Source organism: Protopterus annectens, chromosome 11.part0 (genome assembly GCF_019279795.1).
Source record: "Protopterus annectens isolate FY-2018-M chromosome 11.part0, PAN1.0, whole genome shotgun sequence".
Lineage (NCBI taxonomy): Eukaryota > Metazoa > Chordata > Ceratodontiformes > Protopteridae > Protopterus > Protopterus annectens.
Window position 1 is genome coordinate 106,942,145 of NC_056745.1, and position 27,576 is coordinate 106,969,720.

The 27,576-nt window shown below is 40.8% G+C and overlaps 1 protein-coding gene across 1 annotated transcript in view; it reads left to right on the forward strand.

The window, feature by feature from the left end:
• Window positions 1-27,576, forward strand: part of TIMP3 (TIMP metallopeptidase inhibitor 3) — a 76,204-nt gene that overhangs the window by 24,942 nt on the left and 23,686 nt on the right. The window contains exons 2-3 of the mRNA XM_044087483.1: window positions 18,175-18,257; window positions 25,921-26,032. Coding sequence (XP_043943418.1) covers window positions 18,175-18,257; window positions 25,921-26,032 — 195 coding nt within the window. The remainder of the gene's footprint in view (window positions 1-18,174; window positions 18,258-25,920; window positions 26,033-27,576) is intronic.

A 27,576-nucleotide genomic window follows, 5' to 3' on the forward strand; every position in this document is an offset into this window, starting at 1 on the left:
GTTCAATTGCAGCCTCGCCTCAGGCTTTGTCCCTACCAAATGGCGCACTGCTACAGTCATCCCTCTCCACAAAGGAGGAGGGACTACAGATCCTGTAAACTATTGCCCCATTAGCCTGACGAGTGTGATATGCAAAGCTATGGAACGCATCATCATGGACCTAAATAAACAAGGATATACGGAATTTTCAAACTCTGGATCCCACATATTTTGATTTTGTGAAAGGTAGATCATGCCTGCTCAACTTGATCGACTTCTTTTGAGTCCGTCACCAGAGCTGTGGATGAAGGCAAGGTGGTTCATACAGCCTACCTTGATCTGACCAAGGCCTTTGATGCCATTCCCCACTCAGGAATCCTAGAAAAACTCACTAAGCTATGGATCAACCCCTGTATCACCAGGTGGGTTGCAAACTGGCTCAAAGATAGAGCCCACAGTGTGAAAGTAGCTGACTCCAAGTCAGACTGCTGACCAGTCACGAGTGGAGTCCCACAGGGTTTGGTTCTGGGTCCTCTCCTGTTTGGTATCTACTTGGCCTGCAGTCCAGGCCAACATGAAAGGACTCTGGCTGACGATGAATGACATGAATTACCACATTGATGGTAACACAGGTTGACAGTGACCTCTCTTGACCACCGCATTGCCACTATGGTCAGAAAGACCTATGTAGTACATCCCATTACTAAGGGTTTTGCATCCAGGAAGAAAGAGGTCATTGTCTCCCTCTACTCTTCCCTCATTAGGTCAATCATTGAGTACAGTGCCCCATTTGGCATGTACCTCACTAGACACCTGCAACAACTGGAGGGACCACAAAGGTATCTCGCAGAGGATCCTAGGCCTTAAACATTTATCCTATATGGGCAGCCTAAAAAAACTCAACTGTTCTGTGTCCCATATTGCCTACTCAAAAGGCGATCTCTGCTTAACTTACAAAGCCTTGTCTGACCCAGCTCTGTTAGAAATGCTACATCTAAAGAAATCTCACTCCCTCTGCACTACAAGCTCCAGAGACCTCGACCTCATCAATAGAACGTGCTGGAGGGACAGGTTCATAACCCAGAGACTGCCCATGCTATGGAATAGACTTCCCATACATGTCAAACAGAGCACCTCCCTGGCAGTCTTCATGAGAAATCTTGATGAGTGGATGGGAAATAGAAAATTCACCCCGGGGATCACTCCAGTGGCCTCTACTCCACAGAGGCACTAGGAACGAAGGTCAGGTAGATCAATGGCAGGGTAATCCTATGGGTTAGGCTTGTAAAGGCTCCAGGGCCATTAGCCTAGAACACCCCTAAGAACCTATGCTAGTAAACTGAATGTTTAAACTGCATTTGAAACACAATAGTTTTGTTGTATATATGAATCTGGTTCAGAAGTGTGAAAAATGAGACCTTAGACTATTTTGTGGATCTACAATAAGGGTAGTTTGTTGACTGATCAATTCTGATGAATCTTTCCTCTTAACCAGAGGCCTACGGGAATGAGAAATATTGTAGTTTTCCCTTTGGTATGCTGAGATTCCTTTCCATGCCTCTAGCACAGCAGGCCATATGTAGTGAGATATAGGTTGAAGGCAGAAAAGAAGCAGAAAGTTGGAAGGGGAAAAAATGTATTGTGGCACAACAATGAATTTGCTTGTTATGCTGTTTTGTTTTGCAAATGAATATGCGATCATACAACAAAGCTCTGTAATGCTTTTTCAAACATAGCCCGACATCCTAAAATTTCCTAAGATAATTACGCTTTACTTTGTAGTAAGATTGCATTTGTAGCAACCTTGATAAGGTCCACAGGGCCACAAAGCACGCAGATATGTAACAAGGCCCACAAAGCATGCAGGTATATAGGTCAAGTAAAGCCAGGGAAGTCGACCTTCTCTTGAAGTCTGATACCTCTTTGAAATTGTTAGGGGTGGGGGTTAAGTTTTCAGCTGTGAATTGGGATCCAGTTACAAACATCTGAGCCTGTTAATCTTCATCAACACACTAAAGTGTGTGACTTCCTGCTGTAGTCTTTTAAAATTTCTATAAATACGCTGCTTTGATTTTGCATTTCAGTTAAAAGATGCCTGACTATGTGGAAGTCACTGACTGTGTGAATCTGCAGTTGAGCCAGTTCCATCCAGCCTTCAGCAGTTCTTATCCTCTTTTTAAATCCCGCATTTGAAAGGGGGCATATTATGACTGCATGGAGCTTTAATACCTAAAGGTGATTTATCTTTCAACAGTTCCTCTGTATCGCATAAAGAAACCCCCCTGTAGGCGAGTGGGAGCCTTGCATAGATGCAGGTTGTACTTTAAGCAGATATTTTGAAAATTACATTATTCTGTCTTCTAAGATGGAGCATTGCAGTGTCTGAAGTAAAGTTTTTTAAGGAGGAGTACAGCGCTCCACTTTAAAATGCGCTGGCAAGCAAAGGAACACAACTAACCAAACTTTATGGTTTGTACTAGTTCACCGTTGTGCATTTGTGGTGGTGGTTCATACGTGAAGCATTTCATTGCTGCATGATAACTGGCATACAAGGCATGTAATTTAGTGAAAAATGTGCACCACAGTTGTTGTAAAAGGGCAGACACCTGTGTTTCAAATAAGTACTTGCTGTCCAGATAAATACACTTCGTAAACAACCAAGAAATGCAGCAGTGCCAGGTTCTAAGTATCCAGCAGATGTCTGCCAATTATGTACTGTACACATCAGTTGCGTAATATCTGCCATGTGTGTGCCCTAAACATCAGTTGCTTTGTAGTGTTTACTTTAATTTGATAGTGCTCAGGGCTCTCTGGGTGTGGTGGTGGTGTCCTAGGCCATGAACAGGCCATTTGTATCTTATTGCTTCAACTTTGCATTATGAAATGCATACAAGTGCTGTCTATAGCTACCTCATTTGTGAGCTTCTTGTGACTTTTAAAACTGATCTTCTATGATGGTGCAGAATCTAATGTTTGCAAAACGAAAATGACACTAAAACAGGCTCTGATCTGATGCCCGTGTACACACTTGGGTGATGTAGCACACAGGCCACAAGCACACAGGCCACATCAAGAGAGATGAAGCAGTAGCCTGTGACTACATTTTAACAAGCAAATTTCTGTGCTGGACCAGACTACCCACTGGCCATAGTGGACTTTTAACATTGTCAAACATGTACATTAAATGTGCATATGCCTTCTCTGCCTTCATAAATAAATGCCACAATAGAAATGTAAGCCATTTTACTGGTCTATGATTTATTAGCTTCCCAGTGCTCAAGGGCTTGTAGAGCTCTCCTCTTGATAGTGGAGTTGAGACTGTGCTCATCCGTGAGGGTGACCCATGTTTAGAGACCAGCAGCTGTGTAGTCGCCACATGTCTCTTGTCTTGTCAACACTTTTTTTTTTCTAACTCCCACAGTACCAGAGTTTCCTATTGAAAATGGTTTAATATAGTCAGTGCTGTCATGGTCCAATATTTGTTTTTGGTTGCTGCCTCTAATATTTTTTCATTATTTTTACACTTTTTGATTTTTCAGATCATTGCCAACTTTATTAGGGAGTCTATCACTATAAAGAGAACATATAGAAATATGTTTATTGTCAAAATTGCTGTAATGTGCAATGTACAACTGTTCAGCGGTCAAGCCACCTTTTTTGAGTGGACCCTGGAACCATTGGTTACAAATCACTTATCTGCGGTTTACTAAAATTGGTAAAGGCACTATTCATTGTTTACTGAGTTAGGAGTACTGTGCTTCATGTATCTCAATGACTTGATATTCGACTATTTCAATGTATTGTTCAGCATACCAAATCTGATTTAGTGTACTCTTCAGTCAGGAATTTTGGCAAGCGTACCAGATTGTAAATCCACAGCTGGACTTCTTGAGATGCTCCTGTCTTCAAAGTAGAGCCGACTGAAAGGAGCATGTGTTTGTCATTTATTTGACTCTATGCTGGAAGATCTGCACATAATACCAGCAGCAACTGCTCAGTGAATTTTAATTGTAGGAACCTGAAATTTGTTTGCAGTTTCCAAGTAACCATAGCATTGGATCATGGCTGCATCAGTTCCATTGATGTAGAGCCAAGCCTGTGCCAAAGCCAGTTACAGATTTATGTAGTAAGTAGGTGTTAATGGATCTCGTTTGTCAGGGGGAAGGGAGGGTCTCAAAGGGCATGAGGTTATAAAGAGGTGTCATCACAGATATTCGCTTTATAGATAATTTTTTTAAATAAACATGCAGGCAGGCTAGTAATGCTTTAATATTTGTGCACGTGTTTTGCTCTGGTCCCTAACATAAGTAACATGATTGTCTAATGCATAAGTGGCATATTTCCTTAATGTTTTCTAAGAATAGTAGATATTTTTTCCTTAATGTTTTCTAAGAATAGTAGATATTTTTTCTGTAGATGGAATTTGCAACATTTACATTACCTCAACAGCTGTCACATTAAACATGTATATAAATCATGTTTTATGTAAAAGATTACGGAGTAAACACCACATTTTCTTTGTAGAGCAGGTCTTGCAGACTGTCATGGGGCTGGATTCTTGAAAGAATATAATGTAGCAGACAACGGTCATGACTCGTGTAAAGTTTGCTTCATGTTATTACCACTATAGTTTGTAAGTACAAAGTAACTTGCTCACAAGTGTGTATCTTTCTGGAAGAGCATGACTGGTATTTACATTTTCTAGCTGTCTGGTAGCAGAATTACACTAAGTAGGTTAACTGATAGTTTGGTTCTTTCTCAAGTATTGTTTGTTTGCATCTCGTGTCCACAACAAAAATGGCAGTGTCTGTGTGTGGGAATTTAACCCCCCTTATCCAGGTCTGGCTGACCAAACTTTTTTTTTTTTTTTTTAAGCATTTATACTTAAGGGTGTGAAAGTAGTGTTTTACCAAATTGTTTTGTAGGAAGGATGCATCTTTTAGCTCATTTCACTACATTGCGTTTTATCAAGGTATGTCTGTAGTCAAAGTAGTTTACTGTTCCGATTTGAAATACTAACAATGTTGAAAAACAAATTAAGCATGACAATATAAACTATTACACTGATTCAAACTAAACACAAAAACAACCCTCCAATCCCTTTTCTCCAGCTGTATAGCTAAATTTTGGAATGCAGTACTATAACATCCAGTACAACTTTAGCACAGTTCAAACTAATGTTCATCTATCCAAAACAATGGATGTGCCCATGTATGGCTCCTGATTTAAACAGCTTGTTTCCTTATTGTTAATACAAGTCTTATTATCACTACTTTTAATACAAAGGATGCCTAATTCAGTGTTAACACTTTCATATTTACCACCGTCTACAACTGTGTATGTCATATATATTATATTTGAATCTTTATTAAAAATTGTATTTTATATGGAGATTTTCTCTCCTGTCCTCCGCTGAAAAAGGACTTGTGTCCAGTCTGACTTTCCCAGTAAAATATAAATAAATTTGACTGAAATATTTGCTGGCATTTTGCAGTTCTAGAAATTAAGATTTTGCACATTTCTAGTGTGGTAGTCTGTAAGCACTCTTGTGTATTAAACAATAGTCCAGAAGTAATAGACACTCCTTGTAAAATAATGGGGACCATGTGAAGAAGATACAGGCTTGCTACTGGAGTCATGCAGCTGGCAGGTTGGTGGTGGGGGGCTGCCCATCATGAGTGATGTATGAACTAACGTAAAATAGCAGCTATCTCTGGGTGAGCCTGGAAGTTTTTGTACCGGATTGTGACTCTGAAATTCGAAGAGGGGGCTATTTTTATCTTGGTTGCTAATCTCACTGAATTGAGTCTCGGAATAATGCAATTAGCCAGTACAGCACGCAGCACTGGTGCTTCACAGCTTTTGTTTCTCCAGTTTGGTTTGTGTCTGTAGTGCTGTCTGAGTCTACATGTCCTCCTTGTAATTGCATGGGTTTCCACTGGATATTGCAGCTTCCTGTGACTTTCCAAGGGCATGTTGTAGGTGAATTGGCATTCCTCCAAATTTCATGTGTATGCATGCTTTTGTGTACAGGAGTATGCATGCAATGGCACACTGAAATGGATCAAATAGATAATTGGAAAATGAATGATGGTATTTATTTTAAGCATATCACAATTGATAATGTAAAACGCTAAAACTGCACTGTGGGATTCAGTATCCCATGTGTCCCTAACCACACAAAATGATGTAGGCCACAATCATTCTGTAGAGGCGGCATCCACCTAATCAAAGCTTCTGTCTCCTAAATCTGTAAGCCTGTCATAACCCCAGTATTGTTTTCAGATTTACTCTGTTCCAGTACAAACGGTGTTTGAACAGTGTGGCACACAGACAAGCAAGCATATTTTAACCCATTTTCCTACACAAAGAGGAAAGAGTAAATGTAAAAATCATGTCTTGAAATAGAAGTAGTTAGAGCAGCTATGACAGTGAGCACCTATGACATGGCCTTGAGAAATATAACCATCGGTACCGTTGTAACATTGGAATATGTCTTCATAACAAAAATGTGTCCAGCATTAACCTGGTTTTATTCAGCAACTGTGCATGAGTTGTGCTGACATTTTTTCATTATTGTATCAAAATCTGTGCTTTCAAAAGACTAAAACATCTTTTTGCATGTATCTGTGCACTGCAGCACAGCTTTATATCTTTTAATTATTCATGTGTTAGCCAGGAAATTGAACATGCCATCAATGGCAGTTTCTGCTATGACCACTGGCCACAATGGGACATGAGGAAATCTAGCATATGTGTACACTTTGAACCCTGTACCTTACCTTGGAGACCTGACTCAGAAATGTAGACCACCTCTGTCCTTGCCCATGCTAGCCATACAGTGTTGTGGAATTTCAGTCCTAATGCACCCCCAAATTGAATTCCAATACATGAATAAACTGATAAATTTGCTTGAAAGCAAGACAAATTCACAAAAACTTGTCAGCAAGGGGGAGTCTCCCATACTTCACACTTCCTTCAGTTAAGTTCACTAATTTTATGGTTCCTGGACCAGAAAGAGAGAGCAAGAACCCAGTAAGAGTGAAATACGCATTTTATAACAAACTCTATTCTCAATGCTACTTCTTAAGAGCTCAGTACAGACAAATGTGTAGGTGTACCACACTTCACCCTCTAATGGTAACCATTTGAAATGTTGGAACCTGCTAGAGCAAGTCCTGAAACACTGATAACTGAACGGCCTTGCATATATTAAGTGTGAGATGCCATTTCTCAGAATGTTTCCCTTTTCTTTTTGAGGTAATGTGATCTCTGGGTTGATGTATAAAAGTTTAGGGGTTGCACCCCCTCACCAGAAAGAAGTTTATGGAGAAGAGCAATTTTCGAGATTGCTCTTGTCCTGTGTTTTTGGTCTTTTTTTTTTTTTCCCGGCTTGTCGAGAGACTGCATTTGAGTGCCGAAATTGCACTAGGGAGCCCATTTTCTCCCATTTAGCAACATAGAGAAATCAATCCAACACAGTCACTTTATTTTATTTATTCTTTGATTTGGTTAGCCCTACCAGACTAGTAGCCTCTTTCCAGAGGAGACCCAAGGTGGTATTTATATTTCTTGGCTGCTTAAACTGCAAGTGTGACCTTTTGTGCTTGTAGAATTAACACAAGCTCCCCAAGCGCTGTCTATGCACACTTCTCTGGACAAGTAACACCTCTCGTGTACTAGGTACTACCCTGGCCTGTACTACCTGTCTCCTCCTCTTAAAAAGGGGTTTTCCTGTCCACTCCCAGTGCTACTTCTGGAACTTTCATTGCTTAAGTAGAGCTTTGACAAAGATGACATGCTTGAGGAGTCCCAGGCAGTAAGCTGTAGAGTTAAGAATTCAATACATGGCTTTCCTGCTTGACAGCAAATGTAAATTCGCTCGGGGTCTAGTATAGTCACATAACAACATTAATTTTGTACTCTGTGCAGTATAAATTTTTATTTTTCTTTGCTGTGGAATGTTCTCACTGTGTACCCGGCATGAGCGGTCTTCACATTTGGCAACCAATCATTCCAGTGCATAGCAGAAAACAGTCCCTTTACATCAGGAGGGCGTCCTTGTTTGTATACTACAAACGTGCAGTGCTTGAATACTAGATGCCCTACAAACCTCCAAAAGCACCTTAAGTAACATCCATAAAAAGATGAACAGGAAGGGTAGAGGAAACGTACTCTTGGTGAACTACTCCTGCATCATTCGTCTTCAATGTTTTCAACATGATCCTGAGGGTGCTTTGAAATGTATTCAGTATAAACAGTGAGGATGTTACAACTCTCATGATGCCTTGATAAAGAGATGCAGATTCAATGTTTGCATAAATTCTCTGTCCTACTGCCACTTCAGTCGTGTCACTCTTCGTTACATGACCAAGACCTAGACGTGCGATGGTGGTGCCAGTAATGCTTTTTCAGCATATTCAGTAAACTACACAGCTCTAATGAGGACATTAGTTGAAGTTCTACATTTGATCGACCTTACTAGAGGGCTTTCAGCTAGATTTATGTATTTTTATTGCCTTTACCACGTTGAGAGAAATGGTTGGGACTCCAGTCTGAAAACTGGACAGCAGTTAAACTAAGGAAGTGCTGCATAAAATGTCTGACAGGACAAGCAGAAGAAAGAGGTTTACTTGTATTTTCAGGGTTTTTAGGGGTAGATGCTTGGGAGCTGAAATGACTTTTTTTTTTCTGTTTCACTAAGAAATACCATGTTTTTTGTGTGTGTTGTGTGTCTTCATGCATATGTATGAGTCCTCGTCTTATTACAAAATGCTGTTGATGAAGTAGATTTTACTTTGGAAATGGTAAGATAATCTACTTGTTTAAGAGAATAGATAGACTACATAATTGCTTCTCTGCATTATTTTCTGGACTGGTAGGAAACAAAACATTATCATAGATGTGGCATTGCTATGTATGTTTGCATGAATAGTTTTCAAACTGATGTTGCTTTGATGTTTCCAGATTAAAAAGGTCCTGTAAGTACATTCTGGTTAGCTTGTAAAATATTCCACTTGTAAGGCCATTTTCTAAAAATTGCACATATTAAAACAGCAGATGTTCTCCATTTTCCTTAATTTGCCTCCCATTTCTTTCACCATTGCAGGGCAGAGTGGGCTGAGCACATTTACTCCAATAGGAGTGCACTCTGAGCTCTATACGAGAGCAGCATATTAAGAAAACCTCCCACTGCTACTTAAATCAGTTTTTCTAACTATTAACGTAAGGAGCCAGCTTGCCAGAAGCGCATGTTGTTAGTGTTTATAGGTGGTGCTGATCAAAAAAGAACCAGACAGGAAGAGACAGCCCTAGTAAAGAATGTGCAGACACATCTGTTACTCTTCAAGCAAATTATTTGTGTACCTCTGTGTACCTCACTCTCATCCGCCTTAAAAAAAAATAACATGTAACTTCGAGATATTGTTGTAATTGCATTTAAAGATTATGCTCATTCAACTTTCGGTGGGTCTAACATTATATGTTTTATGCTGGCAAGCAGGAAAAGACACTGCACAAAATAACATTTGTCCATTATCTGAAAAGAAACATCCAGAAACGGATGCTAGAAACATTTTGTATTTTAATTCTTTGCAAGTGTTGACTGCATTGTGCATATCATACTGAGCATACATTTCTGCAAAATGAAGTAATGGTAAAGGACATTTAATTAGCATTAAACTGTATATTTTTTACAAGGTTACTAGATAAGTCTGAAACTGAACTGCAGTTAAACTAAGGAAGTTCTATGCAAAAAAAAAAAAAAGCTGGACAAGGGAAGCTAATGAGTACACAGGCAAGTGTAAAAGGATGCAAATCTGCTGACTTTGAGTTCATAACAGAATGGCTTAAAAATGATGAGGGTTAACCATCGAAGTATTTGCTGAATATGACGGGGGATGCTTTATTCCTGTCTTGGTTTTGATCTTACCAGTATATCCTCCCCTCATAATGCAAGTATAATTATTAGGAATATAGGTCATAAATGTCTGGTGTGGTAGGTGAGGTAGTGCTTAGGTAAAAAAGGAAACTGGAAAGTAGTGGTCTTTTATAAATCAAGTATACAATTTCCTTTTCAAGTGAAGTGTTTACAGTTATTGAATAAATGCCAGGAACCAAATTAAGGCAAAACTGTTTTCTATCCTGTACTTTCCTGACAACACATTTACACTGTTTTTTTTTTTTTTTTACAATACAATGCAAAGTCTGATAAGTGTATAATAAAAATTAATTAAATGTGACTTTAAAGTAAAATTGTTATCCTTTACTCCTGTGTCATGTGACCTTGGAGTTCAGAGGGTGTATGTATGAGGTGTTGAGGGGACTGTTGCTATGCTACACAAACTTTATCTAATAAACACTGGACATTCAGCTTCTGAGGTTGGTGCAGGCAAGACTTTGATACTCAAGATTTCTTGCAGAACTGGTAAGCAATTAAGTTGCTGCTGTGGGAAATTTTAGAATGATTGCTTACAGCTGCTCTTCAGAATCTTATGTGCCAAAATGTCAGTATTGTTTTAAAAATTTATAGAGAAACAAACATCCCATACAGATGTCCATCATCCTGCTTAGTGTCTTTCCTCCTTCTCTGGAAGCACCATAGCACACATTCCTGTTTTATCTTCATCACCATTCACAATCTATGCAACTTTCTGTCCCAGTGAGAGTACCATCATCTGACAGAAACCTTTAAAGCATGTGGTGGCACCAGAGAGCCAATGATGTCAGACCATACCGAGTTCAGTCTAACATCAGTGCAACCTGCCACTCCATCGTAAGCAGCCAGAAAGCTGCACCCAGCTGCTGGTTCCACAGATGTTGGTGCTCATATCTCTCAAGAAGCATGATTACTGCATAATGCTATTTCTTTTGCCCTCAAATTCAGTCATGATCTTCTTGGAGCTTAAAGGTATGTCATTTTAAGGGCAAGTGTATTTAATGACTAAAGTAAGCCTAAACAAAACTTCTTTATCAGCAACTCTGTGGAGTGTTCAAAAGTTTATTCATTCTGAAAAATAAGAAAGTGTTTCTGACCCTCTTCTATGGTTTTTGAAGGATAGTCCTTTGGATAAGATATTCTAACATGATGGTACTTGTATGCATGAGGCTGCAGAAATATTCTGTAATTCCAATAAATCATATGTTTATCTTAATTCTCCAGTGAATAAGATCACATCTTCTTTGAAAAAAGTGATTATATTTCATGCACTTGAAATATAACTTTTTGTTAATAACACTTAGTGCCTTGCACCTGACACTCTTGTGAGTCTGTTCACAATAAGTAGAAGCCTGTAATGAGACTTGACTTCACCTTTTTCAAAATCAAACAGTTGTATAGGTCTAAGTAAGCAGTGGTATAGATCTTGTAAGTAATTTTTTTTAATTACGTACAGTAAAAATAAATGTAGTACAGTCTGGCATCTCAGATTTGAGCAGTAGTTAATGTGCAACAGTGTTCATCAGAGGAGGAGGATAGAAATCATTTATGCAGGTTTTCTGGTAGTAAGTGTGGCAGTCTCCCAAGATATTCTACAGCAGTACACCACTGGTGGAGACTGAAGGAGCTGCATTTGAGAACAATCTATAAAGCTCACCTGCATTGTTAAAGTGCACTTGGCCTTGGCAGGGATGTGCAAGTGACTTTTAACAGGAAGTCATTAATGTTGAAACAGTAATGTGAAAATATCACGCTTTAGTGGCATTAGGGATAATTATAAATAATTCTGCAACTCAAAGCGGAGATGTTTTATTCCTTTCCTGTGATTTGTCTGTCTGGATGTATTTGGATATTGATATTCCTGCAAGATAGTCTAAACAGTTGCAGATCTTCCAAAATTTGCTAACTTTCTTACCTTCTGAACTTGTGATGTGTGATACCTGCTAACTTCCAAGTATTTAGACATCCATCTTTCTGTAATTCAGTATAGTTTCTGTCCTGCCTTTGACTGCTTTATCTGAGCAGTGAGGTAATTATAGTTCTGAAGCTTGAGTGACCTGGGTTTGATCTGGTGACATTTTCAGTTTCACTTTCTTGCCTAAGCAAGATGCTTACGCTTCCTGCTAAAATGTTCACCTGTACCTCCTGTACCTTATTAAATGGCAAACTAAGAAACAGAAAAGTATATTCTTGAATAAGACCATACAGAAGAAAAATGAATTTGTTCCAGAGTAAAGATGATTATAACCGTTGGTCTGTTTTTGTGCAGTGGTAATGCAGTAGTAGCGGAATGAACAGCATCTCGCTTTCTGGATGTGTGGTGGTGGAAAAAGCTATGAAGTGAATTAAAGGACAATGTTAACCAAGGGAAGCTTTATTTTACTCGTGGTGTAACAGAAGTGTGTGTTCATGAAGGCAAAGGGTGGTTTGCTGATAGCTGGGAATGCTTGATATTGCTGATAGCTGGGAATGCTTGATATGCTGTCTGTGTATTTTCAGGAATTCCCAAGTTGACTTTAAGAATCACTGTTAATAATTTGTTACCCTTCCAGGATGTGGCAAAAGTCGCACTGCTAGTGATCCATATGAGCACACATTCGCAGACAGACACTTGCAAAGTAATTTTATTTCCTGAACTGTGTTCTGACAACATATTTACTAATGTAGTATCTTTCTAAGATTTTAAGAATTGGGATTTTCAAATTACCCTAGGTTGTTCTGTGCTGTCTGAGGAAAGTGTATATATGTATAATATAACTGCTTTTCTGGGATAAGGATGGGGCTGCAAACCTGTACCCATTACTACTATCTAAACATGTAGATGGTGGATAGTGAAGTGTTTGGGATGCAAGCAGCAGGTGTTACTTTGTTGCAAATACAAAAGTGCACACTTAAGAGGCACAAATTAGATGAACATAAAATGGCAGCTTATTTTTCTATAGTTATTTTCTTGGAGGAGCCTGACCCAGTTAGTACGCAGTCCCCCCTGCAGCACCGTACAAGGGTAAATAGAACAGTAAAAAAAAATGTATGTAATTTAAGTTTTCATGTGTTTATTACTTGGTTTAGTCACCCTTGTATACACAAGTGCAGATAAATGCACACATTCACACATCTTGCTGTATGCACTAAACCAGTGCCCATTTTTCCAAGGACGAGAAGGTGGGCATTGGGATCCGCATGGGTCTATATCATAAAGATGAAATGTCAAACGAGCAAACGCTCTTACATCAACCACAAATAATCAAAGCTGAAAACCCTCGAATGGCCACAACAGGTGAAAAATATCGCTGGACCAAGAAAAAAAAAAACAAATCTAAACTCAAAATAGTGGCCTGACAATGGCCCAGTGATTTTTTTCTCATGGGAAAAATTTGCTGTTGTGGCCGTTCGAGGTTTTGCAGCTTTGATTATTTGTGGTTCATGTAAGAGTGTTCACTCTTCTGGCATTTCATCTTTATAATATAGCCCTTCAAGCATGGCTGGATGGATCAGTCATTTAACGTTTGAGACTGTATGCTTTAAGAACTGAGGTTGTTCAAGCGTTAGAAATTGTCTGCTTGCAGCTTCTTGCAGACATTCCCTGCCTTTACTAAACCCAACACCCCCCCCACCATGAAAAATACCTGCAGTTAATCAGCTGCTGATTCACTCCTCACCAGTAAAGCACGCTGCCCTCTAACAGAGGGTCTAGGTTAGCAGTTACACAAGTGAATATACTGTACCCATTAAGTTGGGTCATCAAAATACAAATATATTTATTTGCATATCTTTTAAAAAACTTGGAGATGAAATTACTTCTCTCAGATGCAGTTATTTGGTGATATACTGACATACAAGCTACTGACCATCAAGCAGAACCACTATCTGTACCATAGAAATGTATGTAACACTGAGCATGTGCAGTATGCTAGATGTGCCCAGAACTAGGCATAGGTTGAATAAAATCATGGGCAGTGTTTTATTCATAAGTCATGGCTTCACCAATACTGAGTTTCAGGATGGAATCCTTGTTGTGTTTCTGCATACAGCAGGACAAGACAATGACTTATGAATGTCCTTGCCTAGTTTCTTAAAAGAAAATTATTATGGTGAGGGGTCCTTGTAATGCAAGTAACTTGCCTTTGTCCTTGCAATGTATTTGGGGACATGGGGAGTGCAGGGTGGCTTGCCCCCCTGCTTGTCTGTAGTGTAGGATTGAATGATTTTGGGGGAGATTGTGTGGTGTATTTGTATAGGTTCGCTATTTTAAATTTCGCGGTTATAAGGTTTTGGGATTTCAAGCTTTCAGCTATAGAATTTTGAAATACTGAAATTCGGGATTTCAGTATTTCGGGATTCTATAGTGAACCCGTTTTCATTAGATGTTTTTCCAGGTTGTATGCTGTACTTAAGATGGATACAATGCTGTTTCAGCAGCAGCCTTGTTTTACTGCTTTGTCTGGAACCTTGTTTGCCAAGTGCTGCTTAAATCCATTTGTTTGTATTTTGGGTAGTTTCATATAAATGAAACCCTGAATAATTACGTTACATAGTAATTATGTTAGGAAATGAGGCAGTCCTCTGGCACCACGAGTTATAGAACATCTTGCATAAGCATTATTTTGTACCCAAATTGAAAAGCACATACATTATATAGTTATTTAATTTGTTCATGTTAAATGATACAGTACAACTAGAAAAATGTCTACATAATCTAAAAAGTGAATATTTGATGCATAGCATAAAGCTCTTTAAACCAAGTATAGAAGTAAATAGTATCCAACTTGAAATGGCAAAGCCACATTTGTAAAAGTCAGTGTTTCAAAACTTAGTGTAAGATCGGAGTCTGTTCTTTTATATTTCTACAGTGCATTGAGTGGGGGGATATTCAGAAATAAAATGGGGGGGGGTATTCAGAAATAAATGCTGTTACAGTCTGGTTTCCAGCATGGTTGCTGAGTATGCTACAAGTGCTGATTCAAAGATTGCTGTAATGAAGTGGTGCTATGAAGTCTTAGTAATAGCACTGCAGTGGTCTGCTGTATAGTGCCCCACATAAATGGGGCAATCCTGGGACTGGCTAATGTAAAGGGGTTGTGTGCTGTTCCCTGGAGCTTTATACAGGATTGAAATGGTGTGGTAGAAAGATTTCAAAGATCAGCTATACCACTGAGTAGAGCAATGGGGCTGAATGCTGTGTGTTTCAACATTCACCCATTGCTGTTTTGGAAATAGCAAGGTGGTCTTTACTTGTTTGGTGTGTGTGTGTGTGTGTGTGTGTGTGTGTGTGTGTGTGTGTACATGTGTGTGTGCACTTCTGCATTAATTACACCCCCATAGTGTTAAAGCAGGTTCAGGTACAGTCACCTTTCTTCCTAAATCCTACCTCTCTTTGATGGTGACAATGATATGATGACCTGTAGTATGTTCATCTAGTCATTTGTTACAGTGACGATTGGATCATTACCCTGGTGTTGCCTGCATTTCCTTTAAAATTGTTGCTAGTTGGCAGTGTTTTGGGTAGTGGATGGAGCAAAATTATGGAATACATGCCTCTTTTTGTTAGAATACCTTATCGCAGGAGGTAAGATGGTTCATTTTGCCAGATGAAACTGTCCAGAACAGTAAGAGGAGAGGTACTGTCATGGTATCTGCTATTTGAGATCCGGGAACAGAGAGAGAGAGGGATGGCACATGTTGGAAAGCAGAAAACACATCAGCTACCTTGATAATGGGTTCATTTAAATTCTGTAGCCATTTCTTTGCACTATTGCTTGAATCCCAGCAAATCCCTTTGTGTAGTGTAATTCTTAAACAATTAATTTTCCTAAGGTGTGTATATATACCATTTTCACTAGGCTTGTTATGGTGCAGTTTCTGAGACTTACTACATTTTCATAATGTGCAGAAACTGCAGCTGTAATAATAGTTGGGCGCATGTCCCATTCACAATTGATTAGTGAGCCGCTTTGTTTCTACATGGACCCTACGTCCTTTCTACAGTGTCCCAAGTTCAGAATCTCACTGGTCATCGTGTAACATTCTAATGGGCAATGCTGATAATGGTGGAACAAAAAGTTCTCTGTATGTATGCTACAGTCCTTATGGCTAACACAATTACATTTTTCTGATGTATCAAATATAGTTAGGTTGCTTTGTTTGATGCAGTACATGGGATACTGTGATTCTCTTATGTAATTTTTCCAAGTAGCTGGTTATGCAATATTTATGGCTACGCTTCCAAAAATGAAACTTGTAGGCTAAGCTTCCAAAAAAAAAAAAAAAAAAAACCTATAGAGTTGAGGTTTCTTTCAGACCTAGGAAGATTTTAATAATTCCCTTTGTTTTATTTAGATTCCCTAAACTGATCCCTATCCCAGATGCATGACCAGGCATTTTCTTTCCTTATGATGATAAAGATGTGTAAATGTTTTCCCTTGACTGTAACTACTAAGTGTATGTTTATGGCAACGTCCTGAAAAAAAAAAATAGTTTTAGAGCATTTGTTTCTAAGATGATTTGGACTGTCATAAGATATGACTAAATTAAAATTTCTTGTCAACTTAATTTATCCTATATTCCAAATGTTTGTATGTGACGCTGTTGCAGTAGTATTCATTACACAAGGTAATCTGTCACATGCTGAAGTATGCTTGGCTGTCCAGATTACCAGAGCAAGGGTGGAGGCCGACATCCTCCCCACCAGGGGTAATGTGCTTGCATCTCAGATACATACGCACAGTCTTCAGTTTTTTACTTAATGCATCTGGAAATATGTATGTATATATCTTGAGATATATCGGTAGATGTATATATATATTTTTTTTTTCTGCAGCTGTGCACTTTTCAGTTTGTTTGCCACTGAAGTTTGCTTTGGAAAGTGTTGTGATTCCTGTGGTATGTGAGACAAATCTTTGCCAAATTCTGTGCATTGTGTGTGTTATTTTCCAAGATACTGAATATGCATCTTTATATTCTATGAACACTTCTCTTCAGCTAAATCTCTTGATGATCTCCAGAGCATAGGAACATACTAGGCAAAAGTGATCATGGGCACCATAAGATGCATAGCTGCACACCAGAACAATTATTTTGTAAGGAAGAAACAAAAAATTTCTTTGACCTTAGTAGTTCATCATATCTTAATTTTCTGTGGACCAAACCAAAACTTTATAAAAATGGACCCTACCTCCTCCTCCTTTGTTTTCCAGCGAGCTAACAGGGCAAATGGTTTTGGCATTTCCATGAGTGGTTAAAATGTCGTTTACTACAGCTGCAAGACCAAGTTAGGAGTGGACAGTCTTTTGGGGGCTGAATGGCTTTCATGACATGCCTTTGATATCTCCAGGATGGATATTTTTGCAGTCTCTTGGTTGTCAGTGTGGACTTCGGTAAGGCATTGTAGATTAGGTCAAAGTAATTTATTGTAATTTAGGATTACTCAAGTGCAGCCTAAATGAAATTCCGAGTATCAACTCACCGGAGAGTACAAAGGAAGGTGCGTTGCATCTTGAACACTAGGATTTGATAGAGAAATCCTGCACCCCTGTGTGTGTTAATGTACGTTTCCTTCTGCATACATTGCCTTGTGGTTCTTGTGAAGGATTTTGCCACTTACTGGTTGTGATTTTGTTTTTAACTTGCTGTATTAGCACTTCTAGAAGTGATGTAGTCATCCTACATTTATGTACGACTTATTGTGAACAAAGAACCATCGGTAATGGGCTCTTGCAGCACATGATGGGGTCTCTCCTTCCTTGGCATTGTTTTATGCTGCTTCTAGATGCACAGTCTTGCCATAAGTCTGTAACTGCAGATGCAGGTTGCTGTTTTTACTCTTTCCCAACCTTTATGACAAAATCTGTAAATGAAGGAGCGCTGGAGATGACAAAGATAGTCTACACAAAGCATGATGTTTTAAACAGGAAGACTTTGCCCAATTACTGTTTGGGTAAAGTCTGTGCTAACTTCTGGTGCCCACTGGAACTTGCGTATTATAGGCACCAAAGAGAGCCCTTCAGAATTCTACCATTACATTAAGGTCTTGCATAACCATGTCTGGCTAATTAGCATTTTTATAATTTACTTTTCAGGTTGTTTTGTACATTTTACTGCAGTTATGTTTTTAACATGAGACAGTTACTAAAGATATAATCCTGTTTGTCTACCCATAAAGAGCAAAACTTATCTTTGATGCTTAATTTACAGTACGAGTGTACAGTTGGAAGGTAATTAGGTGGACTTTTACTCCATATTTGTATTGTATTCTCTTACAGTGATTCGAGCAAAGGTAGTGGGTAAAAAGTTGATGAAAGATGGCCCTTTTGGAACAATGCGCTACACAGTCAAACAGATGAAGGTAGGTTCCATTTCCTGGTTTGTTTTGCTATAGTCATTTGTTTTTCTGCTTCTAATCCATATTGAGATGACTGTCTTTTGGCTCACAAGAAGTGGACTGATTAACATTCTACTAGACTTTGGTTGCAGACCTGCAACACTCCCACTTCTTCATTGAGAATCCATGGAAAAACCAAAATAATGAGTGCAAAAAAAAAAAAAAACTCCAAATCGGGGGCATTTTATTCGTAGGCATTATTCATTTCAACAGCAGTTAAAATAAATGGATTTGTACTAACATGTATGCATATGAAGTCTCACTATTGCTACATTTCAGTGGTTAATTCCTCAGTAGTTTGCTGCAAAATTACAATTTTTATTTAAGGGCTAAGGGAAATTTTTTTGAGACAATTTGAGGCAGGTGATGGCTTTATCCATGCAAAAAATGTGCCTTTGCTAAGTGAAGCTCTGAGGCCATTGTGTAAGTTTTCTTTCAAGTTGCAGCACATATGAATGCTGGACCCCTGGTAAATGTTTTTTTGAATTGCCCAAAGCAGCACCATCAGTATCTACTTGTGATGGCACAACAGAGGCTAAAATTCTGAAGCTGTATTCTGGTACAGGGCAGTTAGATAGGGCACAGGGTGATTAAAACATTTATTTGCTGCTTTCAGTTGAGAAGTGGTAATTGTAATCTGGAACATGGTGGATGTTTGGGAACATGGGGGGGGGATAATAGGAAGAAGGTGATACTGGCATGGCCTGCACTCCTGTGATAGCTAATGAGTGATGGTGGTTGTAATTTGGAAAATGTTAGGTTGTGTCCGAGAGATTGAGAATCTGTTAGAGTGATGCTGAAAATGTGGCGCAATATGTATTTTATATGTTTGCTTGGTCAGCAAAACAAAACAGAGATGTAACAAAAAAAATATGGGCTTGCTGGCTTTAAGCAACTGATTATATACTCCCCAACTAAAGCACTTTACAGACAAGTCTGAGACTGTTGGATAATGGCCAAACAAAATGATCTCCGTGTTTCACTGTTGCAGTCCATCACATTTGGGTTATCCCTGGCAGGGTAGCCCTCACTAGCCCTCAGCCAGCCCAAATACCAGAGGCTTAGTATTTTTGCATCAGTTGCTGTCTCTTCAGGACTGACGTCAGGTTATCAGTAGTATAAAGTAAGGCAGCCGACACCATTACATCAGTCTTTCTTGCCATGGAGCCTGAAGCAGAAGCAGTTTGCACAAGTGCTGGTTGGCCACTACTTAATACCGAATTGAAGCTGAAGTCCTCTAAAGCTAAGTATTCCATTGGAAATCCTTTTTCTTGCAGTAACCAATGTCAGACAAAGTTGACAATTGTCTCGCCTGTGGAAAGCAAATACCACACTGAGGCTTTCATTCTTACTGCATCACTTGTTTAGGCCCAGACCATGATGTCCCCCGCTGTCACTTCTGTGCTTTGTTCAACACCAAAAGTACCCATTATCGGGCCCTTATTGTAGCCAGATATTTTTGCTTAGTCCTCTAACTCTGATATGGCTTCAGTAAGCCATCTGACAGCAGCTCTTCCAAAAAATCGCAAAGATAAAAACAGACAGAACACACGGGTCCAAACCTACCAACGATGCTCCCATTAAGCTTGTCATCAGTTCTCCGGTCCTCAGTGAGGCGCTTTTGAAGCTCTTGATACCTGCTTCTGTGGATTTGCAGGCCGCTACTGAGACCCTTTTGGAGTCCTGCATGCTGCAAAACTCTTCTTTGACTGAGGATCCTGCAGTCATCTCTACCTTGGAGGGGTCCAGAGCCGCTGAGCAGGCACCGGCTTCCGAGGAAGTCCTTCGCATTACCGATTCTCTACCCAAACCAACATCTTCTTTCACAACTACCATTCTTCAAAAATGACAGAGTTTCTTAGACCCAGGGTATGAACCACACCCAAGAAACAGACGACCCAGTCACAGGCACCTGCTTTCTTGCCTCAGTCTCAAATGCTTAAAATGGTGGAAGACCTTATGCTGATCATGGTGGAAGACCTTATGCTGATCAGGGGAAGCCAATCTACCCTCTCCAAAAGGAAGCGAGATCTGCCCCCTGTAGTTTTGTCTGAACAAGAGTCAGATAACTGATGCATCTGAGTATGAAGACATGCAACCCCTCTCTATTTATGAAGATTCTGATGCAGAGGATTCTATCCCTTCAGCCTCTCCCACAGAGGATTTTTCCTTTGGAGAAACCCTTTACCTTAAGGGAGCATTTCCAATGGGAGAGTCAGGACTACCCTCAATCTAAAGAGACGAAATTCTTAGATCCTCTACAGTACAGACCCTTGGCCATTCCCCCAGTCCTGGATGTTGTGGAGGATGTTTTCCTGGAATCCAGCTTGACTCCTGACACCCACCCTCCTGCACCCAGAAAACCAGATGGGTACTACAGAGTCCCTGACTCTCACAATTTTCTTTTTAAATATCCTATTGTTGACCCTGAGGTAATTTCTCAAGGGCCTAAAGGGATTAAAGCAACCTCTGCTAAGAATCCCATCCTCTCAGATAGGGATTCCCAAACACTAGACAGATTGGGTAAAAAAAATGTACTCCTCCGCAACTCTTGCTATCAGGGCACTAAATTTGTCAGTTCCATATGCTAAAATTTCAGCAGCATACCCTGGAACTCCTCAAACAAAAAATTTCTTCCTTTCCTACTCGTGCAGAATGTAAAGAGTTACAAGAGTTGATGCATTCTGCAAGTCAAGTAACTAAACACACCTTGCACTGTGGTTTTGATGCCCTAGAAGCTTCTTGCAGGGCAACGGTCACTGGATCTGTCATTAGAAGGCCTGCATGGCTTGAGGAACAGCCCTTGCCAGACCAGGTCAAATCTAAATTGTTGGATGCCCCCTTGCACAAAGGCAACTTATTTGGCACTAAGGCAGAAGAGGTCTTAAAGATGGAAGAAAAAGCAAAATCTATGCAGACAGTTAAGGATTTCTTACAGGTCTAGCCACCCGGATTCAGCAGGCATTGTTCCACCAAGCACTGGTCCTTTCCTGCTCACACTAAGCTAGTTCAGCCCAGACCCTGGGGAACCAGACCCACCACCCCCAACAGCAGCCACAGGGTATGCAGAGATCTAAGCAGTGGATTACCTCCACTTTAAAATCCAGGGAATTCTAAGCCACCCCTTTATGGTAAGAACTCACAATGACTCACCTCCCCTTCACCCTCCCTCTACCCACCTTCACTTACCTGTGTTCCTATTAGAACTCTGAACGCTTGAAATGTCGAATGTCATATGGTCGATGACACCATATGATGGATTTATTTCAAGAGTTCGAAGGTTAAACATAACTGTGCCGTTCAGTACAGAATGGGAGACTTTCCCTTTTCTGCACTGAAGTACGATCTCGGAGTTGGAATATTTAAGTAGGGGCAGTGTGGAGGGTGCAGGGGGGCTTGCCCCCCCTGCCTGCACCGTTATTTTTTTTTTTTTTTTTTTTTTGTATTGTATATTCAAACTTTTTAAATTTCAATCATATGTTGTCGAACATATGGGATTCTAAGTTTAGAAAGTTTGAATATATAATATAGACCCCACTTACCCATAGGAGGGAAACTGTCCTTTCATGCAAGCACCTGGGCCACCATTACCAATGACTGCTGGGGTTCTCAAGTGTCCCTGGGGTACAAATTTCTTTCCACACCCTTCCAACCCCAAAAAGGTTCCCAGATCTACCTCCAAACCAGTGGCAGAGGTGCAAAAGCAAGGCCTGCTCTCTCTGAGGCAGTAGAGCACGTTCCTGCAGAACAGAAAGGTCAAGGTTCCTACTCCAGACTATCTGGTACCCAGAAAAGAGGGCAACTGGCGCCCCATCCTCTATCTATCCATTCTAAACACCTTCCTGGTGATCCCAAAATTCAAAATGCTCACCCTCCAGCAGCTGCTAACCATGCTCGCCAAGGATGCTTGGCTAGCCACTCTAGATCTAAAAGAGGCCTACCTCCAGGGAATCATGCAGGAAATATCTCAGTTTCAGGGCAGGATCTCAGCACTTTCAGTTCTCTTTGCTTCCCTTTGGCTTATCTACTGCTCCCAGAGTTTTCACAAAAAGGTCTGGCTCTGGCCTTTGCCTTTTGCAGACAAAGAAATATCCAGATTTGCCCATAGTTAGATGACTGCCTAATTCAGGCAGACGGCCAGGAAATGCTCCTGAAGCACCTGGCCTTTGTAAAATCCCTACTAACTTCCCTAGGGTACACAATCAACGCAAATAATTCCAAACAGGTGCCCACCCAAAGGATTATATTCCTTTGAGCAAGCCTGGACACAGCATCCCAGATGGCATTTCTTACACTACAAAAGCAACTTTTCCTGACGGCCTACTTCTCTCAACTAGCCAACAGGCCCCAGTTATCTGCAAGGAGGATCCTGCAAGCCCTGGGGTTCATGGCTTCTTGCATGCTGCTCATTCCATATGCCAGACTGCATATGAGGAAACTTCAATGGTACCTAAAAAGCCTTTGGTGTCAACACTTTAAAGACCTGGGAGACTCTCCTATAATTCCTGACTCCCCTATAATTCCTTGCATCAGAAAAGATTTCCTTTGGTGGGTAACAGCATGCTCCCACAACAATGGACTACCTTTCTCACCACCCCCACCACCCAGACCCTCACCATAGATTCATCAGACTATGCCTGGGTGCACACCTGGATGGCAGATGCATACAGGCCCAATGGAGCCCACAGCAAATCCCCCTGCACATCAACCAAAAAGAGATGATGGCTGTCCAGCACGCCTTGATAGCTTTCAACTCCCTTCTCTCCCCAGGGGCTCTGCTGATCAAAACAGTCACCACCACTGTGATGTGGTATATCAACAAGCAGGGAGGGACTCACTCCTACCCTCTATGCAGGCTGGCCATGACCCTTTGGCACACAGCCTTTGCCATGCAACTCCACCAGTTAGTACAATTCCTACCAGGTTCTCAACTCTCTGGCCGACCAATTAAGCAGAAATCTTCTGGACCTACATGAGTGACAGCTCAACAGAAGAACCTTCACCCTATTAACTCTGAAATGGGGCACCCCGAAGGTCAACCTCTTTGCCTCAGCTCAGCAGATTCTGCACCAGAGACTATCGCTGCATGGCTTTGAAGGTGGATGCCCTGTCCTTCCCCTGGGTCAGTCTAGGCCTTTCCTCCACTACCTCTCATCCCCAGGGTACTGCTCAAAATAAAGGAGGAAAAACCAAGGACACTTATTATAGCTCCTTGCCAACGCTGGTACCCCTTGCTGCTCAGCCTGTCCTCACTGCCACCATGGCATCTTCCTCAGATTCCAAACCTCCTGACCCAGAGGGAAGGGGTATTCATGCATCCCCAATTGCAGACACTTAATTTGGCAGCTTGGCTTATTCCCTAACACCCGATCAATCTGGCAACCTCAGTAAACCGGTTCTGGATGTTATATGTGAGGCCAGACACCCTAGCACTAGAAAGTCTTATGCTGACAAATGGAAAAGCTTCTGCACCTGGATTCCGGTTAGGGGAGTGAATATGGCACAGCCCTCCCTCCTCCTCATCCTGGATTACTTAGTTGAGCTGCTACATAGTGGCCTCTCTTTTTCTTTTATTAAAATTCATGCCTCTATCTCTGCTCATTTTCCCACTGAGCAGCCCCTTTTCTCACACCCTTTGATCAAACTGTTACTAAGAGGGGCTAACAACTTGAGGCCACCCAGAAGAGCACCGACCCAGCTTGAGATCTTAACTTTGTGTTGGAAAAGCTCACCCTCCCCACCTTTGAACCAACTTCTTCTGCAGAGCTAAAATTTCTCTCCTGGAAGACTGCTTTCGTTCTGGCCATCACTTCAGCAAGAAGAGTCTCTGAGCTGCAAGCACTTATGGCTGTGGAACCCTTCATCTTCTGTGCTGACATGGTATCCCTCAGGACTAACACATCCTTCATACCCAAGGTGGTATCCAGTGTGGCTCTCTACCAATTCATTCATTTGCCCACCTTTTTTCCTAATCCCCAGAACAAGGGGGAAAGTATCCTGTACTCTTTAGATGTGCACACACAGCTCAAATTCTATCTAGACAGGACTAAATCCTTCTGAAAGTCTGATCAATTGCTGGTTAGCTTTGCTACAAGGACAGAAGGCAAAGCCATCTCCAAACAAGCCATTTCCAAATGGATAGGACACTGCATCCATTTCTGCTACAAATAACATGGAAAGCCCCCCCCCCCAATGGGGTTCAGGACTCACTCCACCAGAGCAGTCTCCCCATCTACAGCTTTCCTCAGAGGAGTCCCCACCAGGGATATCCTGGAGGCTGCCATCTAGGCATCTGTTCACACTTTTACCAAACATTACCTCCTGCCTCTCTTCTCCAAATCCAGGGCAGGGTTTGCCTCTGCAGTCTTGCAGGGCATCCTAGCCAGCCCCTAATTTCCTTGACTGCCTCCACCCTTTTCCTCAGCTTTCGGAATCAACCCAAATGTGATGGCTGCAACATTGAAACATGAACGTAATACAGTTGTGTACCCTTACCATAAATGCAGATGTTCAACTGTATTCATTGTTGCAGTCCTGGTTTCCCTCCCTCCATCCACCTTTTTTCTTCTCTTTCCTTACAAGGGACATATTGATATTTATTTTTTACTGGTGGGGTTCTTCCATCAGAACCTGGCTCCTACTTGGGGGCTCCTGGCAGGTTAGGGCAAGAAAAGCTGATGTAATGGTGTCTGCAGCCGTACTTTGTACTACCGATGACCTGACGTCAGTCCTGAAGCAACAGCAACCGACACAGAAAATGCTAAGCCTCTGGAATTCTGGCCAGCCCAGGGCTACCCTGGCAGGGATAACCCAAATGTGATGACTGCAATAGTGAATACACTATCTAACATCTGCATTTATGGTAAGTGTACACAACTGTACTTTTTTAATTTTGAGGTAGGTAATTGGTAAGGTCCGGTATGGGATGACTGTGGTGGCGAAGCAGTTAGCATTGTCATCTCGCAGCAAGAAGTTTACTGGTTTAATTCTAATTCTCGACTGGGGTGCTTTCTGTGTGGAGTCTGCATGTCCCCTCTGAAGTCGCATGAGTTTCCTCTGGGTGCTCCAGTTTTCTTCCACACTCCAATCCGGTGGATTGGACACTCTCTGAACTGGACCTAGGAGTGAGTGTGTGCGCAAGTGAGTAATATGGATGAACTATGGGCTAGCCACCTGGTGGTGTAAACCCTGGCTTGAGATGATTTGTCACTGTTTGAAGTGAGACCCCAACCCCATGTGCAAAAATAGGAAAAGGGATTGAGGATGGATGGTAAGGTTCCGTATGTAGAAATGTCTGACTTTTCTAAGGCCTAAAAGCATGGAATATAGTAAAACAACTTTTTCAGAGTAGGATAGTTTGGGGGGAAAAAGATATATTCAGACTTGGGTTTCTACATTGACCAAGGTTCTTCAGACATTTATTATTTGTAAAGTGTACTGCAAAAATATTTCCTAAAGAGGAAGCCAAACTTTACAGACTACTGGTTACAGTTCAGTTATAAAAGGGAAGAAGCCACATCTGTGATGAGCACTTTTCTGTTGCATACTTTTAGAAACCGTAATTTAATAAATGCAGACTTTAGTGCTCCATTCCTATTTTCTCCATTATATATTTTTTTCTTTTCAGATGTATAAAGGATTTAATAAAGTTCCACATGTTCATTATATCTACACAGAAGCAGCTGAGTCCCTCTGTGGAGTCAGACTAGAAGTGAACAAATATCAGTACTTGATCACAGGTGAGTAAATGTAATTTATCATTCTCTATTCCTAATTGAAGTTTAGCAGGCATGACCATTTATTACTGCAGACCTTACCTGGATATTTTAGCAGAAAAGTGAGGCATTGTTCCACGCAGCCATAGTTAGAGCAGTGTTACCCATGCAGACCATTAAAGATGATGTCCACCATTGTGGGTGAATGATGGGTGAATGATGAGATGTCTGCTTCTCTCCTCTGTGGCGGTAGGGTACAGTGCTGATCACCAGTTACTGTTTTTGTGCAGTTGAAACATTGCCCATGCCAAGTTTTCTCTGAATACTCTTGATTTTTCTTACACCTATCCAAGGCGTACTGGTTAATCTGAATTCACTAAATTCTCTATGTTTATTATATGTCTTTTCCTTAGTCGTATGATGTGGGTCTTGGTAGAAAGGTCTGTGGCCCCATCCTGCTATAACTAAATATTCTGTAAATAGAGTGTGCACTGATCATTATCAAGCAAAGTAAACAGCAGCAAATCCTGAGTCAACAGAACCAAGTATGGTTAATCCAAAGAACCACCACTCTGGAACCACACTGCTTTATCCAGTTATATAAGCTCATTGATTATTATCCGTGGGTCTTGAGTGGTCCTTCATTATCAAGACATGTTAGTCCTTTATTTGAGGCTGTTTCTCTGTAGAAGTACAAATCAATACACATTTCCTCTGCAAATACAGATAGGTATTATAGCCCTGGATGAGAACTTAGAAGTTATAAATCATTGTTTGTTCAAGCAGACTTCACCTTGGGGGCATTATGTTGACAGGGGCTCACCAATGGTCTATGGCAACCTAGCTTTGATAACTTTCAGTCCTATTCGTGCAAGTCAGTATGGGAAAGAGTGGTGCTACCACTGATTTTTTTTCAAAGGTATATTCATAAAAGTGACTAGAATTTGCAGTCTTTTTGGCACAGTGGTCCCATTTTGCATTGTGTGCACTACCCATATCGGGATGTCTACCCTCTTTTCAGTGCATCTTGCATTTCATGTGTAGCATATTTGACTGGCAGTGAGGTAAGCATAGTCTAGATGGAGACAACACGTCAGGTGTCTGATTTGTTCCAAATTACATTACAAGTGGCAGAACCGTCCACCACTGGTGCAGGGGTTAACCTGGTTAACAGAGGTATAAAACAGTAATTTCTGTAAAGGCTTGAGATAAGGGGGAGGTCACTGTTCATTATGACTTTTTTTTTTAAATAAGGTATATTTTTTTGTGGGATTGACAAAAGTTTGTAAGGAGGGAGAGCTGTGCCTGTAGAAGAAAACTCTTGATGGGAGTTCCAGAAATGTTTAAGAAAAAAAAAGGCATTCCCACCAGTGACTATTAATTCACCCACAAGTAGAAATGAAGCTACACCATGTTTGGGCACTCTTCCATCATCTGTCAGCTTGGTCTCTTGCTTCCTGCTAGTCACTAGTGCCTAGTTGCATAAACTTTAGTGACAGCACGTTTCATGTAAAACTGTGCAGTGTGGTGTGCTTTTCCATTATTCTATTGCCTTTTGTTTCGCTTCC